Raw genomic sequence first — 25779 nt, forward strand, 5'->3', positions numbered from 1 at the left:
CAGGGGCAGAGTCTAAAGCATCTCTAATGAAATTCCATAAGGAAAAGGCATCATTAGGCACCTTTTCTGAGCCATGTTCTGCATGGTAAGTTTTCAGCTGTTTTCCTACTCTCTCCCAGATATCTAAGTTAACAGTGCCCTCTTCTGGAAACCAGGGACACTGTTGTACAAATGAAAAAAATGATTGAATGGTAGAGTTTTTAACTTTAATTCCTCTCTTACTTAATAACTGCAAAATTATTCCTATAAAGAGCTGTCTTTCGTTTGATTCAGTGTTACCCATGTCAGAAAATTAAGTATAGTAAAGAAGATTTAGTTTTAGCCTTTAAAAACCGGGTTTTTCCTCAACCCTTTTAACTCCAGAAACCGGGTTTCTCTTTAACCCTTTAACACTTCCCACTCCTACTCACCCTGTCTATCCTACAGGGGGGTCTGCAGCACCCTGAGTGGGGTCCTATCCGTCCCGAAAATTCAACACTGGGGGAGCAACAGGGCTGACCCTAATTGTTCTGAGGTACCTACCTTTGAATAGCCTGTTCCGGGGGCCACTTGCTGGGGTCCAGCTCCGGTGGATCCAGGGAATTCAGCCAGAAGGTGAGAGAAAGAACGACATGGGGAGACCAATCTTTCCAGGAACTGATCCGTTTCTTTATTTTTCGGGTCTGCTTTTATACACAGAGGTGGAATACAAAAGTCACGTGGGGTCAGCAGTCCTGACTTTTATCAAAATCAGGTGCTTCATACAAATGTATACAAAGGTCTTAGGGGTGTTACATCATCTTCTGGCCAGGGGGCCTGCTAACAATTTACGACCCTTTCTTTGTGATAGCGGTCAGTCAACCAGAACACTTATTTCTCCAGGGGTGATTTATTCCTAAACCAGGCACCACCTTCCGAAGGCACCAGATAAAGTTACATTCCTATAGGGTGAGGGTGCAGTGGGTTCTAATTAAGAAAAGAATTTGCTTAGCCCAAGGTCTAAACGTGATTAATATCAAAGGTTAATACTTATTTCTCTTATATGCTAGTTACATTCATTAATGTGTATAAGGGCAGGGGATGTGGAGACTTAGCAGCAAACATTGGCCCAACAAATGAAAACCCTTCACCAATACAATTTCTAATCAATCTTTTAACTGCTCAAAGGAATCTGTATTTAGACAGTTTAGAACATCTCATGCCTCTCACGGTTGGGAGGCTCTGAACGATCACATGTGGCCGGAAGAACCTGTTCAGGCAGGCTAGAGAACTCCCAAAGGAGTTTGTGAACTACAACACTCTTGTGGAGAAGGAAATGGCAACCCACTCCAGTATTCTTGCCTGGAGAATCCCATAGACAGAGGAGCCTGGCAGGCTACAGTCCATGGGGTCGCAAGAGTCGGACACGACTTAGTGCACTGTCTCACCCCAGAGATCCTGCCACATATACCACAAAAACCACACATCCCCCAGTGACCTTGGCCCCACTGTTCCAATCACTCCCAGGTGGGAATTCAGGCACATGTCCACAGAGGTCACAGACAACATACATACGGTTCTGTTATGTCCCATATATTACCCTTTCATGTCCCAAGGAAGACATTTTCTCTTACAGATTTTCATTTAGTGTATCTTTAAAAAAATCTTGTGTTAAACTTGCCTCCATCTTTTTCTTGGGTAAGGACAACCCAGAAATGGCCCTTTTGTGTCTGTGATGTTGCCATTCACAGCTTTCTTGATAGGCCTAGTACAATCTTGAGAACAGGGTTGCTGTATGCTGAATGTCAGACGGTAGCTCTTAGCTTTGCCTATCTTAGGTAGTTATGCTGTGCATTTTTTATTGGCGTACCATGTTTGATTTGTCCCTAATACCTTTGAAGTTTTTCTGAGAAATGAATAATGCAACATGAACTTATTAAAATACATTTTAAGCCTTTAAAAAAAAATAAAACACTCTTGTCACGCCCAGGAACTTTATTAACTGGAGCTGTAAGTTAACTCCTTTTCAGAGAGAGAGATGGTGGTGGGGGACAGCCCCCCGTAAAGTCAGAGGTGTAGGTGAGAGCACAAAGCAGTAAAGTAGGCAGACTCTGGTTTTGGGGGTAGATGCTTGAGAATTTCTAGGGGGACTCCTGAGGCTCAATCCCGCCTTTGCATATGCCGAGCCTCCTTCCTCATGACCTTTGCCATGGGCGGAGTTCCTCACGCTGGCTCCCGGCACACCTGCAATGCAGAAGACCCCAGTTCAATTCCTGGGTCAGGAAGATCCTATGGAGAAGGGATAGGCTACTCATTCCAGTATTCTTGGGCTTCCCTTGTGGCTCAATTGGTTGAAGAATCCACCTGCAATGCAGGAGACATGGGTTCGATCACTGGGTTGGGAAGATCCCCTGGAGAAGGGAAAGGCTACCCACTCCAGTATTCTATCCTGGAGAATTCCACGGACTGTACAGTCCATGGGGTCGCAAAGAGTCAGACTTTCACTTCACTGTTACTTGATGGGGGTGAGCGGGAAATAAGGATGTCAGCTCCGTGACTTCCTCTCCTGGACTGTAGAGGGAAACCACCACTGAGCTTCAGGTGATACTGGTGCCCCTGTCGGTAGCACATTCCTGATGGCCTTGGTGAATGTTGTGTCCTCTGGGCCCTTTCTTGGAACACAATTCTCTGATGGGTCTTCTAGCCTCACATAATATATCCATTCTAGCATGTCTGCTTCCTTCAGCCTCTTTATTGCTTCCTCTGTCATCTCTTAGGGCCACTGAAGCATATCTGTTTCACTCAGCATAGGCCATTGCTTTCTCAAAGCTTCTATAAGCCACCGAAACAGTGATTTTGCCCCACCCACTGGAATCCTTGCCAGGGGTTAAGTCCTGCGTCCCAGGACATTTCCCTGAAGTCCTTGGATTCTTATCTGGTGATCATATCCCTGGTCCCCAAGTGCTTACTGGGATTGATAAGAGTTGGAGTAACCCCCCGCATTGAGTCTTGATTTATTTAGGCTGCATCAGGTCTTAGTTGCATCACACAAGATCGTCATGCAGGACTTTTCATGGCAGCACAGGGATTCTCTAGTTGTGGCGCATGGGCTTAGTTGCTCCACAGCATGTGGGATCTTAGTTCCTCAACCAGGGATTGAACCTGTGTCCCCTGCATTGCAGGGCAGATTCTTACCACTGGACCACCAGAGAAGTTCCCACATTGAGCCTTTGGTCTGGGAGAGACAAAGTAGGAATCTCTGAAACTGTTCCATCCCCACTCCATCGACTTCCTTACCTCCCATTCTCTTTTTAACCCATTGCACTCAGGGTTCTGTTCTGGATCCATTTGTTTTCTCACTCTGCCTTAAACAGTATATCTATTACCATGACTTCATTTGCTATATATATCCTGTTGTTGTTGTTGAATCACTCAGTCGTGTCTGACTCTTTGAGACCCCGTGGACTGCAGCACGCCAGGCTTTCCTGTCCTTCAGTCTCTCCCAGAGTTTGCTCAGATTCAAGTCCATTGAGTCAGTGATGCTATCTATCTCATCCTCTGTCACCCCCTTCTCCTCCTGCCCTCGATCTTTCTCAGCATGTCACTATAACTCAGTGTTTACCTGCCCTATGTTATGAAGCTCCTGAAGAGGTTGTTAGAAGAAATACTTTAGAGTTATAAACCAGCTTCCTCCAACAGGAATCTTTCTGAGGATGGCAGCTGCTCCGGGAATAGCTCTGCCCTCTCCTGGCAGCAAGAGGCACTGCCTCTATTAGTCCAGGAGTAGGAGAAGGCAATGGCACCCTACTCCAGTACTCTTGCCTGGAAAATCCCATGGATGGAGGAGCCTGGAAGGCTGCAGTCCATGGGGTCGCTGAGGGTCGGACACGACTGGGCGACTTCACTTTCACTTTTCACTTTCATGCATTGGAGAAGGAAATGGCAACCCACTCCAATGTTCTTGCCTGGAGAATCCCAGGGATGGGGGAGCCTGGTTGGCTGCCGTCTATGGGGTCGCACAGAGTCGGACACGACTGAAGTGACTTAGCAGCAGCAGCAGCAAACATAGAGATCGTATAGTTACAAGAGGTAAACGAGCAGCAGGAATATGCAAACACACAGTGCCCTGCTATGAGCTTGGAGTAGGATGTTTACCTTTAGGGCAAAAATTCAATTTGGGAACAGAATTTCCTTATTTCCTGAACCCTGGGGAGGAATATGCCAGTTGGAAGGTCTCCCAGAGAAGGATTAGACTGGGTTTTGGAAGAGCTAAATTTGTGAAATTTTAAAAGGAACATGTTTAAGATTGCATTTGTGACCTACATGGAAGTTTGGGAAGCAAAGCCTGATGAGAATCTTTTTTTTTTTTTCAACTGAAGTATAGTTGATTTATAGTGTTGTGTTAGTTTCAGGTATACAGCACAGTGATTCAACTACAACCATACGTACATGTATGTAAATATATATATTCTTTTCAGATTCTTTTCCCTTATAGATTATTATAAAATATTGAGTGTAGTTGCTATACATTGGTCCTTGTTGGTTAGGGAATCTTAAGTATAGGTTGTTTCTATGGGTTTTGGCTGAAGATCATTATCTGTTCATATCATTTAACATCTTGTAAATCCTCTACCTGACGTTGTTTTTATTAAGTGGAATTTTGGAAACAGGGAGATGAACTCTAGGCTCACTCTCTCCATTTCCCATGTCCACCAGATGCCGCAGTTCCTCCATGAATGGTGTGGTTCTTTCGTTTGGGATAGGATGTCATTAAAAATGAGACTGTTGGTGCTTTTGTATCGTTTAGTTTTTAGAAAAATTTTAAGGTGAATCTACTATTTCCCCCTTTTCTTTAACATTATATTTTTGATACACTTTGCCTGTCTTTTTGTGCCCTAGCTCTTTAAAATTCAGTTTTTTATATACTCTAGACATGTTCTACAAATTATTTTGTCCCCTGGTGATAAACCCTTTTACGGTTTCTAAGTTTTTACTACTATAATCAGTACTGCAGTGAAATGCTTTGTATGTTGCTTTCTGCACGTTTATGAGAGTTTCTCTGGGTTATGAATCCAGGAGTGACATTGATAGGTAATATCTAAGAGTATTTTCAATTCTACAGGCTTTTGTACATTGCACACCTAGAGTGATTATACCAGTTAATGTTACCACTTAGGCAATTTCATGTCCTTGTCATTACTTGGTTCAATCAGATGTTTTGCCAGTCTATGGACATAAAATTGTATTTTTTTGTGATTGTAATTTGCATTTTATTGATTATTAATACGTAATCTGTCAAGAGTTCACTGGCCATTTTTTTATGTATTCAATTTTGTGAACTTACCGTTCCTAGTCTGTAAATTGTTTTTCCTGCTGAATTGTTGCCTTTTTCCTTACTGGTTTTCATTGAAACTTTATATGTTTTATACAAGACTCTGTTGTCTTATTAGTGTCAAATACTATGTCTTCTCCCTTTTGTGGCTTGTCTTTTTCAGTTTGTTATGGTCTCTTGTGATGCACAGATTTTTCTTATAGAATTTATTAGTTCTTTTCGTAATGGTTTGTGCTTTTGTGTCTTGTTTAAGAACTCCTTCCTTACCTTGAAAATCAGAAAGATACTCTCATTTTTTTCTAAAAATTTAAAATATTTGCTTTTATATTTAGGTCTTTTAACCATTTGGAATATATTATTGTGTTTACTTTTAAGTAGTCACCTAATTTTATTTTTTCAGTGCCATTTGGTGAATAGTTATTCTTTCCTCCAGGGTGTGTAATATTATCTTTGCATATATTAAGGTTTCAGATATGCATGAGTTTCTTTCAGTTTCATGTTCTGTTGATCCATTTATCCATCCCTTTGGCTATTTCATGTTATGATTATTACTTTAGCATGCTACTGTTATTACTTAGGAATATAACATGCTTGATATATGGTAGGATTTGTCTTCAAAATTTTATTACTTAAAAAATATCTGTACTGTTTTTGGCCTTTTTCTCTTACACGTGTGTTAAAGAATCATAAAGTTCCCAAGAATGGATATTAAGATTTGTATTGGAATTGCAGTGGATTGATAGACTGTCTGGGGATGTTGATGAAAAAAATTAATCAGTAGTCAGTCTAAGAAAGAACTGGAAACTTTTCTTTGAGCCAGCTAGAGGACTATAACCCAGGAGACAATCTTTCTGAAAGCTCTTGAGGACTGTCCCCCTGGTAGAGGTCAAAGCAGAGTTATAGAAATTTTTGAGACAAAGGGTCATACATCAAAGTAACATAGTCCAGCAAGGCGAGTTGTGAGTTATTGTGACCCCTTACAGAATTGAGAAAGGAATGTTATTTTCTAAGGAGTTACCTTCCTGGTGCCAGGAGGAAGTTGCTTTTGTTTGTTTTTGCAAGTAGGCATTGCTGTGTCTTCTAAGGGGATCTGGTTAATGCAGATGCATAATGCACACCAAAGGGGAGAGGGCAATGGCTAAAACGTCTGGGGAAAATTTTATGTTAACTTTTATCCTGCCTTAAGATTTTATTTCATCAGGGAGTGTTAATTTTTTTATGACATCAAATCTTTCTGTTTACAAATATGAGATGTTTCTCCTTTTGGTCTTTACACTTGCTATTCCCTCACCTAGAAAACTTTCTTTTAGAAAGCTCCCTTGTTCCTTTACCTCTTTGGGTCTTTGCTCAAATATCACCTCATCAGAGATGCCTTCCCTGAATCAGGTAATCTCTTTCTCATCGTACTCTGCCTTTTCACAGCACTTGTAATCATTTGACATGTTACGTGTGTTTGAGTATTTATTCGTTAATTTTCTTTCTTTCACTTAGTGAAATTAAACTTCATGAAAGCAGGCTCTCTTTCCTTGCTACCACCCCAGCTCATAGAAAAGTGCCTGACATATACTAGGGTCTCATTATTTTTTGTTTGAAAGTATTTCTGTAGGATATTATCTTTTCCTTCATAAAGAAGTCATCTATTCACTGTTAGATTTAATCATAGGTCTCTTAGTTTTCATTGCTAGTGTATATGGCAACTTGGAGAAGGAAATGGCAACCCACTTCAGTATTCTTGCCTCGGAAATCCCATGGACACAGTAGGCTGGCAGGCTACAGTCTATGGGGTCACAAAAAAGTCGGACATGACTGAACGACTTTTACATTATATAGGCATGATTACTGGCTATTGGTGATTAATCAGGCTTCAGCTCCTCTACCCTGTCTGGAGAGTGAGGGATGAAGCTGACAGTTCCACTCTTTATTCTAGAGATTCCAAAGATTTTAGAAGCTCTGGTGCCAGGAAAGAGGACTGAAGACCAAATATGTATTTGGTCCACACAGCATGTGGGATCTTAATTCCCCGATCAAAGATTGAACCTGTGCCTCCTGCCCTCCTGCAGTGGAAGCTTGGAGTCTTAACCACTGGACCACCAGACAAGTCCCAAATGTGTATTTCAGTATCACAGCCTGGTATTGCAGCACCTCTGGGCACATGTCACTGGGGACTTAACAATGGTTAAAAAACTGTGACAATCAGGCTGTGGTAATCAGGTGACTGTAGCTGTTAATTCTTTAGTTCTTGTCCTAGGAGTATGTGTTTCTTCAAGGAAAAAGTTTATTTCCTTTCTCAGACTGTTTACATTCTAGCTAACATTTCATTAGTGCAGCAGTTTCTATTTTAATTAGAAAAGAGGGTTTCCCTTCTTAGTGATGTGTTTTAGTTTGTTTTTAATTTCTCTGTAATTCAAATTATTTTACAGAGTGTTGTTGAAATTAACCAATTTAGTTGCAATGTAAGGAACTGGTTTAAATTCAGGTTTCTAAGGCTGAGCGCCAAAGAATTGATGCTTTTGAACTGTGGTGTTGGAGAAGACTCTTGAGAGTCCCTTGGACTGCAAGGAGATCCAACGAGTCCATCCTGAAGGAGATCAACCCTGGGATTTCTTTGGAAGGAATGATGCTAAAGCTGAAACTCCAGTACTTTGGCCACTTCATGGGAAGAGTTGACTCATTGGAAAAGACTCTGATGCTGGGAGGGATTGGGGGCAGGAGGAGAAGGGGACAACAGAGGGTGAGATGGCTGGATGGCATCACTGACTCGATGGACGTGAGTCTGGGTGAACTCCGGGAGTTGGTGATGGACAGGGAGGCCTGGCGTGCTTCGATTCATGGGGTCACAGAGTCGGACACGATTGAGCGACTGAACTGAACTGAACTGAACTGAATGCCTCATTATGTATCTTTAGGATTGTATTGCTGGAAATCTGGTAACATTTAGCCATGTTGAATGTCTGTGAAAATCAAAAGTACTTGAGAGTTTGGTTTATTTATTAATACATTTATTAATAACTGAACTGAACTGAATGCCTCATTATGTATCTTTAGGATTGTATTGCTGGAAATCTGGTAACATTTAGCCATGTTGAATGTCTGTGAAAATCAAAAGTACTTGAGAGTTTGGTTTATTTATTAATACATTTATTAATATTGCTTATGTAAATATATTTGTATAAATACATTTATAAGACATTTGAAATACTGAATGCAGGAGCAAGAACTGGCACATTTTAAGTCTGGATGGAGACTTGGAACCATTTCCAGTTTGTTTAGAGAGTTTCATGATAGCGTGCAGCAGAAGTTTGTGTGTGTGTTTTTCCTAAGTGGAGATATTGTACCTATATTAATCAGGCTACAGAGTTTATACTAGCATCTAGCTGGACAGGGAGGATAGGAAGATATAAGAGCTAGGAAAATTGCCCATGTGCTTCTGGCCTAGAAAACTGGAAGAATAGCTGTGTCACTCACTGAACTGTGATACTGAACAGGGGGATTGAGGAGGAGAGGCTATAGGGGGTTGTGGGAATCACAGGATCAGATTAATTTTGGATAATTAGAAATACAGAATTAACTAAAGATTAGTGGATCATAATATTTGACAAAGATTTTGGGGGTCATTTAGTTGTTTTAAGAGTAAATGGGTTCCTTGAGGGACTGAGTCATTTAACTTCTATTGCCAGTTTATTATGAAGGCTACAACTTGGGAAGAAGGCGAGGTGCAAGGAGTGGGGGTGTGGGTGCCACGCTGCCAGCACCTTGATGTGTTCACCAACTCGGAAACTGTAGGTATGATCATTAGATATTGTTATGTAGGTACGGTTGATTAAATCATTGCCATTGATGATTAATCCAGTCTCTAACCCCTCTCCCCTTCCTAGAGGTTGGGGAGTGGGACTGAAAGTTTCATCACTCCAGTCATGCCTTTCTGGTAACCAGCCCTGATCCTGAAGCTATCTAGGAGCCCAAGAGTGGCCTCATTAGAACAAAAGGCATTCCTATCACCCAGGAGATTCGAAGGGAGTTAGGAGCTCTGTGTCAGTAACTAGGGACGGAGACCAAATATATATATGTATGTATGTATTTTTGGCTGCACTAGGTCTTCATTGCTTTGCTTGGGCTTTTTCTAGTTGCTGTGAGCAGGCTCAATAGCTGCTCACTGGCTTAGTAGTTGTGGCACACAGGGTCAGTTGCCCCAAGGCATGTGGAATCTTTCTGGACCAGGGATCAAACCCATGTCCCCTGCATTGGCAGGTGGATTCCTATCCACTGTACCACCAGGGTAGTACTATGGATGTATTTTCATCACATTATAGTTATCCATCTGGAAAAAATATGAGTTTAGTTCCCTACCTTATGCCATAAATAAACATCAATTAAAGATGGATTGAGGATTGAAATGTCAAAAATAAAGCCTTTTTGTCTGTAGAAAGTATAGATGAATATCTTTCAGGCCTTGAAGTAAGGACAGATTTTAAAAATTGGACACCAACCACCCCCAAAAAAGTGGAGTATACAAGAAAAAAACATATATATATATAAATTATTTAATTATTTATTTGGCCATGCCATGTGGCTTGTGGGATCTTAGTTTCTAACCAGGGATTGAACTCACTCCCTCAGCAGTGAAAGCAAGGAGTCCTAACCACTGAACTGCCAGGGAATTCCCAAGACATATTTTTGATGGATAACTTTCGTTCCTCAAAGGATGCCTGAGTGCCCATATCTTGACTTCTAATACTATTCTCCAATAAAGGGGACTGTGGCTCCTTGGAGAAATGCTGTTTCTAGGGCTGGGGCCCTAGAGGATATACAAGATGAACCTGAAGTGTCATATAGTGCCAGAAAGTAAAATGCTGAAAAAAAAAAGAAAAGAAGAAGAAGGGGAAGGGGTATGTATTAAAAGGACGCAGTGGCCAAAGTGAGAGCTCACAGTGGCAAAAGCTGGAGTAATTGGAGCAAGAAAGCAGTACAGTGTTGGATTCTAACCCAAACTATAAAATAAGTATCCAAGAATCCATACTGATATAAATAAATGAATAGATAAATAAATATATGAGAGGGAAGAGAGAAGTCTTCTGTACAGAAAAATCCCAAATAATTGATGAAGGTACGCCTCCTGGGAGGCAGAGTGTAACTTGATGCCCTTTGCCTGTGGCTGCACTTGGTGACTTCCTTTCAAAGAATGTGATGACAGACAGTTTTGAAGCGCACAGGAGATGGGAAACTGACAATACCACCAGTATTGTGGGACCAGGACTGCAGAAGGAGCTGATGTTGGAGTACTTCAGTGTTCATGTAAGGAATCATTTAATCTCTTATTACCAATTAGCCTTTTGATGAGATCAGTGTTCTGTCTCTGATCAGTTGACTATCTGATGTCATCTATCCAAGAGTAATAACTACTCTATCTCGTCCATAAATTGATCTGCTGTATCTCTGGTGTTTCTCTTTTAGTATTTGGTTGCATTAGAGAGAATGACTTGCTTCAGTGTTGTTCAGTTTGTTTGATTATGAGATATTTTGCAGATGGTGCATTCATTTCTCTTCTGCAACGAGAAGGCTTTGGTTTTTCCTTTACTCTTTCTGGCTTTTATCCCCACTCACATTTCTCACCCTTTAGTAAGACAACTCTGACAGTTCTTTTCACCAGCCAGTGTCCCTCCTGCAGGATTTGTAATAACAAATAATATTCCAACACTGCTTCTTCTAATAACAGCTGCCAAGTGGGTCCCTTTGGTAGGGCTCACATTCCTTCTCTGCTTTCATCTCGGTGGCACTTTGACTCCAAGTGCTCAGTTCCTTGACATTAGCCATCATCCAGTTTTCGAATGGCTAAACTCCTCAAGGCTGATGGGTAGTTTAGAGGCAGAGCCTGGATGGTTTTTTTCTGGGTCTTTGAAATTATACCTTCAGCTTTGGCAGTGTTGCAGAGTCTGTTGGACAGTTTCCTGAGTTTCTAACTATCTTCCCATCTTTGCTCTGTTTTTGGAAATCTTTTTTTTTTTTTTAAACACACTGGAAGAGATCAAATTGCCAACATCTGCTGGCTGGATCATCGAAAAAGCAAGAGAGTTCCAGAAAAACATCTATTTCTGCTTTATTGACTATGCCAAAGCCTTTGACTGTGTGGATCACAATAAACTGTGGAAAATTCTTCAAGAGATGGGAATACCAGACCACCTGACCTGCCTCTTGAGAAACCTATATGTAGGTCAGGAAGCAACACTTAGAACTGGACATGGAACAACAGACTGGTTCCAATTAGGAAAAGGAGTATGTCAAGGCTGTATATTTTCACCCTGCTTATTTAACTTATATGCAGAGTACATCATGAAAAACGCTGGGCTGGAAGAAGCACAAGCTGGCATCAAGATCGCTGGGAGAAATATCAATAACCTCAGATATGCAGATGACACCACCCTTATGGCAGAAGGTGAAGAGGAACTAAAAAGCCTCTTGATGAAAGTGAAAGAGGAGAGTGAAAAAGTTGGCTTAAAGCTCAACATTCAGAAAACTAAGATCATGGCATCTGGTCCCATCACTTCATGGGAAATAGATGGGGAAACAGTGGAAACAGTGTCAGACTTTATTTTTGGGGGCTCCAAAATCACTGCAGATGGTGACTGAAGCCATGAAATTAAAAGACACTTACTCCTTGGAAGGAAAGTTATGACCAACCTAGATAGCATATTGAAAAGCAGAGACATTACTTTGCCAACAAAGGTCCGTCTAGTCAAGGCTATGGTTTTTCCAATAGTCATGTATGGATGTGAGAGTTGGACTGTGAAGAAAGCTGAGCGCCGAAGAATTGATGCTTTTGAACTGTGCTGTGAAGAAGACTCTTGAGAGTCCCTTGGACTGCAAGGAGATCCAACCAGTCCATTCTGAAGGAGTTCAGTCCCAGGTGTTCTTTGGAAGGAATGATGCTAAAGCTGAAACTCCAGTACTTTGGCCACCTCATGCGAAGAGTTGACTCATTGGAAAAGACTCTGATGCTGGGAGGGATTGGGGACAGGAGGAGAAGAGGACGACAGAAGATGAGGTGGCTGGATGGCATCACTGACTTGATGGACGTCAGTCACTGACTCGATGGACGTGAGCCTGAGTGAACTCCAGGAGTTGGTGATGGACAGGGAGGCCTGGCGTGCTGCAATTCATGGGGTCGCAAAGAGTCGGACTCGACTGAGTGACTGAACTGAACTGAGAGGGGAAAACTTCCGTCTTTGGTTAAGATCAAGTAATCCTCACCTGTTGGGAAACATGGGACATGAATTTTTGCAACAGGGGATTAGAAAGGAACTTTCTCTGTGGACTTGGCCCTCTGAACTTCAGGGCCCCAACTACCCAACCCGACCACCCACCCTGCCGCCCCCACCATTTGCTTGAATGAGTGTAAAGTCCTGAAGATATTAATGACCTCATTAATCTGTCCTTATTGGCTCTGGGCTCTTTTTTTTTTTTTTTAACTTGTTGCTTTCCTCTTGATGCATTTATTATTCGCTCTTTAACTTTTGCCATTTTAATGACAGTGTGCATTGGTATGGTCCTCTTTGGGTTAATCCTGTTTGGGACTCTCTGTGATTCCTGTACCTGGATGTCTATTTCATTTCCCAGGTTAGGGAAGTTTTCAGCTATTATGTCCTCATAAATGTTCTCTGCCCCTTTCTCTCTTTTTTCATTCTGGACCACTATAAAGTGTTAGTATGTTTGATATTGTCCCCAAGGTCTCTCAAACTGTCTTCATTTCTTTCTTTTTTTCTTTTTTAATTTGGCTCTGGACTCTTGAACTACTTTTTTCCTTGCTTCTCTTGAAGGCTAAATTCTTGAACAAATTATATACTTTGAATTCTACAGTAAATATTAAGTTCTGCATTTAGCAACATACACTAGGATTGGAGGATCTCTAGCACCTTCAGCTCTCTTTCTCTGCTGTGTTGCTCTGTTGCTTTTTTTGTCCTCCCCTTCAACTAGATTTATTACTTGGTTTTATTTGGTTGAACAGTTACAAGTCTTGGTTTGTTTTCCTGCATAAACAGCTTCCTCTTGATACCACACAGTGTTGTTTAAATTCCTTTTCACTTTATCCCTTTGTCTTCACATACTACTTTTTTTCCTGCCTTTTTTTAATTAAGAAAATTTAAACACAATTTTAAATGTTACTTTCCATTTACAGTTATTACCAAGTATTGGCTCTGTTCCCCACGGTATACACATCCTTGAGCCTGTGTTATATCCAGTAGTTTGTACCTCCTGGTCTCTCACCCTATAGAGTGCCCCCCACACACACTGGTAACCACTCGTTTGTTTTCTATATTCAAGTCTGCTGCTTTTTTGTTATGTCTACTAGTTTGTTGTATTTTCTAGACTCCACATATAAGTGATATCATCCAGCATTTGTCTTTCTCTGTCTGACTTACTTCACTTAGCATAATGCCCTCAAAGTCCATCTGTGTTGCTGCAAATGGCAAAAGTCCCTTCTCTCTTCTGGCCAAGTAGTACTCCATACACATACACTATATCATCTTTTATCCATTGGTCTGTTGAAGGACACCTTCCATATTTTTACAATTGTAAATGCTGCTGTGAACACTGAGGTGCACATTTCTTTTCAAATACATGCTGCTTTTGTTGAGTTGCTTCTAAGAAGGGAAATACCAGGTTTTAATGATAATAGTTCATCCACTTATTTACCGCACACTTATAAAGTGCCTAGGACTTCCCTGGTGGCTCAGACTGTAAAGTGTCTTGCTTACAATGTGGGAGACCTGGGTTCGATCCCTGGGTCGGGAAGATCCTCTGGAGAAGGAAATGGCAACCCACTCCAGTACTCTTGCCTAGAAAATCCCATGGACAGAGGACCGTGGTGGGCTTTGGGGTTGCAAAGAGTCGGACAAGACTGAGCGACTTCACTTCACTTCAGTATAAAGTGCCTACGTCTGAGCAGGCAGGTTCATCAAGTAGCACAAGGCTCTGCCACTTGTCTTGAAGTGCCGACACTCAGACAAGGAAAAGTAATAAACAGGATGTGATTTCTTCCAGCCCAGGAAGAGATACGTGCACAGTGGATGGAAAGTAATTCTTTCCAGGGGTTTGAGAGAAGCTGTCATTTGAGCTAGGTCTGGAATGAACTGGAGGTTATGAGGCAGAAAAGGAACGTCAAAACACATAGGGGATGACGTGCACAAAGATGCAGAGGCCTGACAGCTGCTTATGTGGCAGGACTAACAGGTGTTTGAAGGCTGATGTTGCTGGAGGGTGGTCCCTGTGACGGGTGTGGTGGGTGATAAACTTGGGGAGGCAAGTTGTTAGCTTCTTTACCAAATGCAGGCGGGGATTGGTTTCATCTTTCTGGAGCTGTGGGGGACTGTGAGTCAGATACTGTGTGTATGTATGGGAGTGTTACGTTGAAACATCTCAGAGTGTATGACCCCACAGTTCTTAACTTTGAGCTTTCATGCTGGTGATAGTCTGTTCAGTCTGGTTGGCACTTATTTGGCATATGGCTAGGGCACCTTGGACTTGCTATCATCATGCAGCACAGGTCTGAACAGCCTCTACCTGCTTGCTTGGGGTGGGGGGTGGGGATGAGTCTGGTATGAAGAGGGGAGAGGAATGAAGGGGAAGGGCAGAGGGTGAGCTTTTTCATGGCCTCGGCTCTCCTTTGGTACCTCTTCTATTTCTTCAGATCTTGGTTTCTGTTTTCTTCCAAATACACAGCTGTCTTGGCTTCCAGCCCAGGTGGGAGAGGGAGAAAGAACTTAACTTCCTTCAGGTCCTCTCTGAAAATAACCCAGCTGGTTCTGCTTCGGAACAAGAAGTTCCTGAGAGTGCTGGCACCTTGTGGTGTTGATGTCTGGATGAACCTTCTCTTACTCTCAATTCAGGGTCCTCTGTGGGGAGAAGTTGGGTGGTCTTCAAGGTCTTTGGAATACTTGGGCCACCTGATGCGAAGAGCCGACTCACTGGAAAACTCTGATGCTGGGAAAGATTGAAGGCAGGAGGAGAAGGGGCGACAGAGGATGAGATGGTTGGGTGGCATCACTAACTCAGTGGACATGAGTTTGAGCTAAAGGTAGTGAAGGAAGGGGAGCCTGGCATGCTGCAGTCCATGGGGTCTTAAAGAGTCAGATAACTGAGCAACTGAACAACAACACGCAAGTCCGAGGTGCCTTGGCCATATGCCAACAAGGCCTCGGCAGTACCAGCTGCCTCCAAGGCCTACCACTGTGAAGGGACAGGGAGGTAAGGGAAGTCTGGCACCTGGAGGGGGACACTGGACTAATCTGCAGGAGGCCCTGCAAAGTGGGGAACAGTCTGGCTGGGGCACCTTCTGATCTGTACTGAGAAGATGGATGCCTCCAACAGAGGCCCAGCCCCAGCATGCTGTCAGTCCCGAGATTATCTATCAGTCTCTTCTGGATGTCAGATTCCTAGCTGCCCGACATCCTGGCGCCAGAAAGTGGGGGCGGGGTAGGGTAAAATGGGAAATGTCAGCAATTCTCCTGTCCAAACAGATTCATCATAAAATATCATGAAGAAGACTAGATTAGGGTTAATTCACTAAAGTTAATGAAGCACACTATTACATGGGCACTCAGTAAATAGTTGCTGCATGATGAATTGAACTACACTCAAGATATCTTGAAAGAGTGGGAGTAAGCCCTGCGGGAAAGCAGGGGTCCAGTGCCAAGTCCCAGAGGCCTGAGAAGACAAGGCCTGGTGGGGGAAAGGGCTGAGTTGGGTTTCGTTGACTCTGAGTTCGCGTGGCGTGGGCAAATGGAAGATGGTGTCCCGGGAAGTCACAAACCTTCCGAGTGGGCGAAGAAGAGCCTCGGAACCCCCGCAGTTGTGCATATCCGCTTTAGCCCACTTAGGCGGAGGCGGGAAGGACCAGCGCGGGGGCCGGGGGCGGGACAGGTGGCAGACTCCGCCCGCCTAAAGGTGGCTCCGTGCTCAGCTTTCTGAATGTCCGAACGTTAGGACTAGACGGTTCTAGATGAGGAAATGGGCCAGGGGGATTGAACCACGCAGCCATCGGAGTTGAGTTCCCAACGTTACTCCCTCGGCCGCCGCCCACCCTTTCAGTCCCTGAAAGAGCAACCCAGGAGATTCCACTTTAAGGGACAAGCAGGGGCGGGCCGGGGCGGGGCTCCCCTACTCAGGCCCCGAGGCCGCGCCCGCCGCGCCGCAGACTGGGTCGGGGAACCTAAGCGGAGTCACGGAAGACTGGGAGTCTGTTCTGGGGCCAGAAGATCCGGGCAGGTGTCCAGCCAACAGCTGACCGCAGACTGCGTCTTGTCTCCGTTTCCGCAGGCACCATGAGCCAGGACACCGAGGTGGACATGAAGGAAGTGGAACTGAACGAGCTGGAACCCGAGAAGCAGCCGATGAACGCGGCGTCTGGGGCGGCGATGGCCGTGGTCGTGGCGGGCGGCACCGAGAAGAATGGTCTGGTTAAGATCAAGGTGGCCGACGACGAGGCGGACGCAGCGGCCGAGGCCAAGTTCACGGGCCTGTCTAAAGAGGAACTGCTGAAGGTGGCGGGCAGCCCCGCCTGGGTACGCACCCGCTGGGCGCTGCTGCTGCTCTTCTGGCTCGGCTGGCTGGGCATGCTGGCCGGCGCCGTGGTCATCATCGTGCAGGCGCCACGCTGCCGCGAGCTGCCAGAGCAGAGATGGTGGCACAAGGGTGCCCTCTACCGCATTGGAGACCTTCGGGCCTTCCTGGGCCAAGAGGCAGGCAACCTAGCGGGTGAGTCCGGGCGCCCCCATCTCCCTCCCCGCGCGTCCTCACCTCCCACCCCATGGGCCCTTGGTTTAAATGGTCGCCAACTTCGAGCTCTGTTCCCAGATTGACTCAGACGGTTCTCTACCCTACTCGGTACTGGCGACCGCTCCCCGAGACGTAGCCCCTCCTTGCTTTCTTTGAAGGGAGCTGTCCCCCACTTGCTCTTTCCTGAGGGTGGCTGACTCAGCATGCTCCCCTCCCCTTCCCGGCGCCCGTAGCCTGTCGCAGCGTGTTTCTGAAGCAACTTGCTAGCCGCCTTACATCAGCGTCTCAGTCTGGTGATCCAGCCTTATAGGGGCGATCAGGGGCCTCGGCGAGGCCTCACTGTAACTTTGCTTCTCCATTTCAGACCTAAAGGAGCGGATGGATTACTTAAGCACCCTGAAGGTGAAGGGTTTTGTGTTGGGCCCAATTCATAAGAACCAGGAGGATGACCTCACAGAGACCAACTTGGAACAAATCGACCCCATTTTTGGCTCCAAGGAAGATTTTGAGAGTCTCCTGCACTCGGCCAAGAAGAAGAGTGGGTGTCCTAGAACTGGCAAAGCAGTAGCTAGAGAGGACTTGGGCTTCTGGCCAGGGGAAAGTCCGGAGAGGATTTTTGTCTGGTTTACTGCTGACTGGCTTACAGTTTTCCTAGGGCAGGTCCAGGGTGGGTTTGTTAGGCTTCAACTTAAAGTGGATTTGTCAGGTGGTTCAGGGACTTTGTATACTTGGATATACAGTTATTTAGCTTCTGGGCTTCAGTGCTCTTATTTGCAAAATGTAGGCTTTTGCTAAATCAGTGGTTTTAAAACTTAAGAGTAGATCCTTTGGAGAAAAAAAATTAAAGTAAAATCTTGTCTTACTTTGAAAAAAGTTCACTTTGGGAATGAGGGGGCCAGGGCTTCATAGCTCAGCCTTCTGTGTTACACTACTCCCTCCCAACACTGACCCCCCCCACCCCGCCTCCCCCCCCATATTTGCTCATATCTTTGTTTCAATGAAATGAGTTACACCAGGGTTCAAATCTAAGCTTTTGTACCAGTACATAGGGAGTAGTCTACCGACTTGTATTTGTTGATTTCTTCCTTTTCCCTTCTCCCAAAGTCTTTCTATCAACCACCTCTTCCTCTTTTGTTCTAGGCATCCGGGTCATCCTGGACCTCACTCCCAACTACAAGGGCCAGAACCCTTGGTTTCAATCCATTCAGATTGACACTGTGGCCATCAAAATGAAGGTGAGTGTGTTGGTGCTGACGGCAGGTGGGAGCCGGATGCTGGGGCTGTTTGGCCCTTTCATAGTGAGTTCTATAAACGTAGCCTGGCACCACCTGAGGGGCCCCTGGCTCCTTGTAGCCCAGCAGGCACACTCTTCCCACAGGCAGAAGGATAGGCAAGTAGTACATCCCTATTTTTGTTTGTTCCTTTTCTGAAAGACCACTTGTTTCCCTGACTCTGAGGGTGACAGTGCCAGGATGGAATTTTTTAGATGTGAATTTTCTTCCTTTTGGCAGAGGAAGCCCTTTCTCTGTGGGAATCCTGTCCTGTCTGGTTTCCCATTTCTTATTTGATGTGTTTTGGAAGGCAGCCCAGTCTGAAATTGTAAGCACTGGGGTCTTCCTATGTGTCCGGGAATATGCCGAGTATTTTTATATACCTTCTTTAATCCTCTATAACCAAACAAGGTTCCTACTCATATCCCAAGTCGGTAAGTGAGGAAGCTAAGGTTCAGAGGGGCTTTAATATGCCCTGGGATTGAAGGTCCCAACTAATCTTAAATCTCAAATCTGCCTTCTCTGAAGGCTCAAACTCCGTACCCTGAAGACTGGGAGTGGGGTTTTGAAAGTCATCCCAGCTCCTAATGCCTGGGTTCTAGGGCACTGACCAGTTCAGAAGGGGTAGAACAAAACTGGAGGCAGACTCTGACCCTCTGCTGGCAGCCAGGATTCTGAGGTAGAATTCTGTACTCCCAGCATTTCAATTGACCTTTGGGGTCATTTGGTTCATTCCTTGCCACTTGCTAGAAGACCCTTTAAAAGTTACTGAGAAGAGAACATTTTTAGATGTTAAGGCGCAAAGTGTGGTAGCCTCAGATGAAGATGGAGACCAGAAGAGAGAAGACAGGGAGCAGAGAGAGAACCCAGAAGAGAGGGCAGGGGGAGTGGGGGTCTGTGTCACGTGCCACAGGAATGCCAGGGCTTCAAGCCTGGGCCTATTCTGCAGAGCTGGCTTCTCTTTTCAAATCTTTGGGTAAACTGCCCTGGGGCTGTGCTTTGAATTTCAGGCTTTTATCCTGAGTCTTGCTCTGAATGGCTCTTTTACTTAGACCCTCCCCAGGCTCCAAGAAACTGGGAGAGGAGTAAGTATACTCATCTTGGGATCTTGGTTAACATTTTAGGTCCCTTCACTGTTGCTCTCTGATTGTGGCCTTGGGCATGCCTCCTTGCTTCTCTGACATTGTTTCCTTATCTGTAAAATGAGTATATCAACATTTTACATATGCTAAGTGTTGAAGGAAGTTAACATTTAGTGTATAGGCCTTTTCTGTAGGTGTTAAAGCTTTGTGATTTACCATGGGGAGGAGTAGAGAAGAGCACTATATCACTAAGGATTAGTGATGGGTTGGAATGGAAGGGGAACTGAAGGCTAAAGGTTTATAGTAGAGGCAAGAAAGTGAGACTGTTCAAGGCAAGTGCCTCTCCTGAGGTCACAGGGAAGTATAGGGTAGGAAGATTTAGTGTGGGCTGGAATCTTCTGAGCCTTTGCATCAGCAGTGATGGCTTTCCTCTGTACTTCTGCCTTTCTCCCCATAGGAAGCTCTGAGGTTTTGGCTGCAGACCGGTGTGGACGGGTTTCAGGTCCGGGATGTGCAGAATCTGACAGTGAGTACCCTTTCTATGTGAGAACAGAAGCCTTGCCAGGGCCCGATAGCCTTCCCTTCCTCACGACTCTGCTCTTTTCCTTTTAGAATCCGTCTTCATTCTTAGCTGAGTGGCAGAACATCACTAAGAGCGTCAGTGAGGATCGGTGGGTGCCAGACCCCAGCTTCCCCAATTCAGCTCCACTCTGGGAAACCACCCCCCCCCCCCCCGAGTGGAGTATGAGCCCCAGGAAAGGGCGGAGTTCCTAGCCTAGAGAAACTTCTTCGCCTCCATTCTCCTTTCTTGTCCAGTACTAACCTCAACTCCCTCTGCTGTGTGTAGGCTCTTGATTGCAGGCACAGACTCCTCCGACCTTCAGCAGATCCTGAGGCTACTCGAACCCACCAGGGACCTGTTGTTGACTAGCTCTTACCTGTCACACTCCAGCTTAACTGGGAATCATACAAATTTCCTGGTCACCCAGTATCTGGACGCCTTTGGCAGCAACTGGTGCAGCTGGAGTGTGAGTACCACAGTGGTGGGAGAGGGGGCAGGAGGCCTTTTGGAAGAGAGTATTGGGAGGTGGAGGCAGAAGTGGGCTCTGGGGCTCACGAGTGTGTCCATTCCTGCAGGTGTCTCAGGCGGGACTCCTGACTTCCTTTGTTTCGCCCCAACTCCTCCGACTCTACCAGCTGCTGTTCTTCACCCTGCCGGGGACCCCAGTGTTCAGCTATGGAGACGAGATTGGCCTGGAGGGAGCTGGCCTTCCTGGACAGGTAATGCTTGCTGCCTGCCCAGCACAGTGGGAGAGGTTGTGTTCACCCATCACAGTGGTTCTGTGGCTGGTGGCGGACAGACCATGAGCCTTGGGAAGGAAAGCTTGTTTGCTAGTCAGCCCCCTGGTCAGTCACTGTGTGGCCTTGGCAAGTTATTTTCTCTCTCTAACTCTTAATCATTTTTTCTGCCATAATTGCATTCCTTATAGAGTAGTATGGAGAAGGAAATGGCAACCCACTCCAAGATTCTTGACTGGAGAATCTCATGGACAGAGGAGCCTGGTGGGCTATAGTCCATGGGGTCACAAAGAGTTGGACACGACTGAGCGACTAACACATGCAGAGAGTAGTTATGACTGAAACAAGGCATATTTAAAATGCAGTGCCTGCTCCCTGGTAGGAGTTCAATACAGTAGCTGTTACTTAGTAATTTGTTCATTCACTGGACACTGGCTACTCTTGGTTAGGCCCTGTGCTGTCCAGGAACTCAGAGCTTTGTAGGGGACCAGATACACACACCTCGAGAGCCGAGGTGGGGTAAGACCATGAAGGCGCCCACTTGGCTTTAGCCACAAGGTTGGAGGTTGACATTGAGCTGATATTTATAAAACCCGTGTATGAGTGTGCTAAGTTGCTTCAGTCGTGTCTGACTCTACAACCCTGTGTACTGTAGCCCGCCAGCCTCCTCTGTCCATAGCGATTCTCCAGGCAAGAATACTGGAGTGGGTTGCCGTGCCCTCCTCCAGGGGATCTTCCCGACCCAGGAATTGAACCTGCATCTCTTATGTCTCCTGCATTGTCAGGCAGGTTCTTTACCACTAGTGCCACCTGGGAACCCCATTTGTAAAACCCATTTTTCACTTATTCCACAAAACTGACAGAGTAGTTCCTGTGTGCTTTGCACAGAGGATACAGCAGTACACAAAAGAGCTGGAGGTGGTGAAATTAGATGGTGAGCACATGTAATAAGGATGCCCGGTGCTGACATGTGCTTTGCAAAAGAAAGCAGGGTCGGGGGCTTTGAGAGCAGGGGATACAGTCGATTTTATATCAAGTGGCCTCAGAAAACCTGAGGGAGGTCCCTGAGCAGGGATCAGAGCACAGTGAGGGACTGGCCTATGGCTATCTGGAAGAAGCGCCCTCCAGGCTGAGCGGACAGTGTGCGAGGCCCTGAGGTAGAGGAGGTTATAAATCTGGAAATGAGGGGAGGAGTTGGAGAGCAGTTAGGTTTTTTTCAGTCCTCTTTTGCCTGGTTTTCAGCCTGTGAAGGCCCCGGTCATGCTGTGGGATGAATCCAGCTTTCCCAACACCTCAGCATCTATAAACATCAGCATGACTGTGAAGGTGAGTGTTTTCCACCGGCAGGGCCTGTTGTCAAGGGGTGGGGGCTGGTGGCTGGTAGGACTTTGTGCCCCGGGGAGCCCTTCGTCCCTGTCTGAAGTATCTTTATCACTTTATCACCGTTTGCAGGGCCAGAGTGAGGACCGTAACTCCCTCCTCTCCCTGTTCCGCTGGCTGAGTGATCAGCGGGGTAAGGAACGCTCCCTGCTGCATGGAGACTTCTACGATCTCTCTTCGGGGCCCGACCTCTTCTCCTACATCCGCCAGTGGGATCAGAACGAGCGTTTCCTCGTAGTGCTCAACTTCGGGGATGTGGGCCAACTGGCCAGGCTGCGGGCCTCCAGCCTGCCCACCGGCACCAGCTTGCCAGCCAGGGTGGATCTGCTGCTCAGCACCCAGCCAGGCCGTGAGGAGGGCACCTCCCTTGAGCTGGAGCACCTGAACCTACAACCTCATGAGGGGCTGCTGCTCCGCTTCCCCTACGTGGCCTGACCTGGGCCCACTACCCTTCCCCCCATCCCCTGGCCCTTTGGGTTCTGATTTCTCTCTCTTCTTTTTTTTTAAACTGTTACAGAGGAACCCCCAAATAGGGTGTTTTCTGGTTTCAAATAAAAGTCACTCCTGCCTGGTGAGGCCATGTCTTCTTTCCACCTGCTGTCAATGCAGGAATTTCTCTCTCCTTCCCCTTTCCCCCGCTGGACCCCCTCACAGTGATCAGGACCAGAGCGGAAGGCGCCTGCCGAAGTCAGAGCAGCCAGGAGGTGTCAGGCCGGACTAGCACCCTACCTCCTCCCCGAGCCTGGACAAGGTTCAAGACCTCTCCTGGAGGTCTTGGCTCTTGCTGACTCTTTCTTTTTTCTTTTTAACCTCCCTCAACAGTGGTCTCCAGCCAAGCATGGTCACTTTTCCTGTTTTGCAGACTTGGCCTTTCTGGGAGAAAAGGTGGGTGTAGGGTGGCCTGTTTTCTACAAGTACTGCAGATTCTTCATTCAACAAGGATTTATTGTGCACTCAGCATGTGCCAGGAACTGTTTTAGCTCCTGGGTTTACAGGAGGAAACAGTGCAAAGATCTCTGTCTGCTCAGGGCTTATCCTCTAGTGAGGAGACAGAGAAGAAATGAGATGCGTTAAGTTTAGAGTTTGGTGGACATGGTGATGGTGTTCAGAGAGGAAAAAGTAGAGCAGACAAAGCGGTATGTGGGCATGGAGGGAGTTTAGGGTGGGGGCCTCACCAGGGAGGTGGCATTGAATCAAAGGTCTGAAATCCGGGAGGGAATTTACTTGCTAGATGTCTGGGAAGGAGAATTCCAGTGCCTGGGGTGGAATGAGGAATGAGGAGGGGGCAGGTGGAGAGGACCAGGGATGAAGTGTGGTTGGCAAGGGGTGGGCAGATGATGAAGGTCATAGTAAGGGGCCAGGGAGCAAGGAGTTGGCAAACTGCACCACCGGAAGTTGTGGTCCCCATAGTACTCCCCTCATTTCAGACATCAGCTGTGAGTTCTGAGTCCCTGTGACTATCCTTAGTGGGTTATTTTCTAGAAAGACAGAACTGAGAAGCACCAAGATTACAGATTTACTCCAGAGAAAGGACACACATTCAAAAACCAAGGACGCAAGCCCGGGCTCATCTGGAATTGGCTGATCTGGCATCCAAACATGAAGGGTCGTCTGGTGGTCCTTTCCCAGTTGAGAGGAGTCCAGTGGAGCCCTGAACACAGACCTTCTGACCAACCCACAGAGTATGGCCGAGCAGGGAAGCTCACCTGACCCATTACTGTCCAGAGTTAATTCTTGAGGCTTAATCACAGAGGCCCATGTGGCTAATGTTCGTTCTCCAGCCCCTCCCACAGGTTCTGGCTAATACTTTTAGTCTCCAGCCCCTCCAGAGGCCCTGTTTCACAATGCCCTTGTCATAAAATCACATCTGAAGTCCCCAGACTAACAAAGACTCCTGTCAGGACATTCCAGAGGCCTAGAGATCACCTCCCAGTAGCTGAGGGCAAAGTCTAGACTTCAGAGATGATTGATAGGCAGTGCTGGGATCCTGCAGGTAGATCCACAGGGCTTGGGGTCATAATGATTCTTAGAAAGTGAAGTCACTCAGTCGTGTCCAACTCTTTGCAACCCCATGGACTAGCCTGCCAGGCTTCTCCATCCATGGGATTCTCCAGGCAAGAGTACTGGAGTGGGTTGCCATTTTTTAGGTTGGCTTCATAGCCTCGGGTTGAGCTTGGCCCTCCTGGTTTTCTTATGGAAAATAACACTGATAACTGTAGGACAGGGCCTGTGTGTCTGAGTGTCTTGATGTAAGGGACAGATCGAAAGATTTGTTGTTTAGTCGCTAAGTTGTATCCAACTCTGCAACCCCTGACTGAAGCCCACCAGGCTCCCCTGTCCATGGGATTCTCCAGGCAAGAGGTGGACTGCCATTCCTTCTCTAGGGGATATTCTGCACTGGGAGGGAGATTCTTTACCACTGAGTCAACCAGGGAAGCCTGATCGAAAGATTAGATGCCCCAAATTAAGGTCCAGTCCTTGTCTGCTGACCTTTGGCCTGGGCTGTGGAGGAAGGCGTGCACTAGGCACTAGGCACGGACTCTGAGACTTCAGTTCCTGAGAAGACACACCCTGCAGCCTGCCAGCTATAACTCCCTTCTGCCCAGGATTTCCCTCCCTACCCCCACAGGCCCTCCCCGTTTTGGCCCACATCTAAGCGGGGCCTCTTCTCTTCCTGAGGCTTTCCACCCTTCTCTTCTCGGTCCTTTCCTAGGGTCCCAGCTCCAGCCCTTCTTTTCCCTATCTTCCTCGGACCCCAGGCCTCTCCTCTGGCTTACAGTTTGTACCATCACGATTGTGTGCTTTGCAACTTACTGTGGACTTAACAGTTAAAATTGTGGTAAAATATACATAGTATAAAACTACAATTTTAGCCATTTTTAGGCGAACAGCTCAGTGGTCTCCAGTACATTCACAGCTCTGTGCACCCATCACCACTATCCATCTGCAGAACTTTCTCATCACGCCAAACTGAGGCTATCCATTAAGGAATAACTCCCTGACATTCATTTTAATAATTTGCTTATTTACTTTTCACTTTTGGTTGTGCTGGGTCTGCACTGCTGCACTCGGGCTGTCTCTAGTTGCGGTGCATGGTGTGGGCTTCTCATTTTGGTGGCTCCTCTTGTTGCGGAGCATGGGCTGTAGGGCAGGCGGGTTTCAGTAGCCGTGGTGCACAGGCTTAGTTGCCCCAGGGCATGAGGAATTTCCCTGCACCAGGGGGTGAACATATGTTCCTGGGTTGGCAGGTGGATTCCTTACCGCTGGACCACCAGGGAGGTCCTCAACATTCATTTTTTTATTTTCCAACATTCATTTTTAAAACAAAATGGATAAACCAAAAGTTAAATAAAGACATTGGAATTTCCACTGGTGCTAACATTGGAATTTCCACTGGTGCTATGTAATAATCCTGGTAATGCTCTGACCTCTGTGCTGTGGAGGAACAGTTGAGAACGTGAACTTGCAGACCCTCTGAGATCTGCAAGAGCTGTGCCATTATGGGCCTCTCCCTCACTGTCCATAGGAAGGGAGGAAGGAAAGAGACAGGCGCATTCACAGAGGCTGTCTCAGACCTGCAGCTATCCTTCAAAGAAGGAATTCTCATCTATTATCACAGATGAGGAAAGTGGCCAGGATCTCTCTCCCCAGGGCATCTGAGCTGACAGCAAGACTCACCTGACAGGGG

General features: G+C 46.1%; 1 protein-coding gene across 2 annotated transcripts in view; it reads left to right on the forward strand.

The window, feature by feature from the left end:
- SLC3A2 (solute carrier family 3 member 2) overlaps positions 1-22666 on the forward strand; it is a 40996-nt gene extending 18330 nt beyond the window's left edge. Inside the window, exons 1-10 of one of the 2 annotated variants that reach the window (XM_005226891.2) lie at positions 16287-16326; positions 16601-17038; positions 17424-17597; positions 18200-18294; positions 19870-19938; positions 20025-20083; positions 20260-20440; positions 20550-20693; positions 21954-22037; positions 22164-22666. In XM_005226891.2, coding sequence (XP_005226948.2) covers positions 16606-17038; positions 17424-17597; positions 18200-18294; positions 19870-19938; positions 20025-20083; positions 20260-20440; positions 20550-20693; positions 21954-22037; positions 22164-22526 — 1602 coding nt within the window. In that variant the 5' untranslated portion in view covers positions 16287-16326; positions 16601-16605 and the 3' untranslated portion in view covers positions 22527-22666. 2 annotated transcript variants of the gene reach the window in all.
- The last annotated feature ends 3113 nt before the right edge of the window (positions 22667-25779 follow it).

The sequence above is a fragment of the Bos taurus genome, chromosome 29, assembly GCF_002263795.3.
Source record: "Bos taurus isolate L1 Dominette 01449 registration number 42190680 breed Hereford chromosome 29, ARS-UCD2.0, whole genome shotgun sequence".
In the NCBI taxonomy this organism is placed as follows: Eukaryota; Metazoa; Chordata; class Mammalia; order Artiodactyla; family Bovidae; genus Bos; species Bos taurus.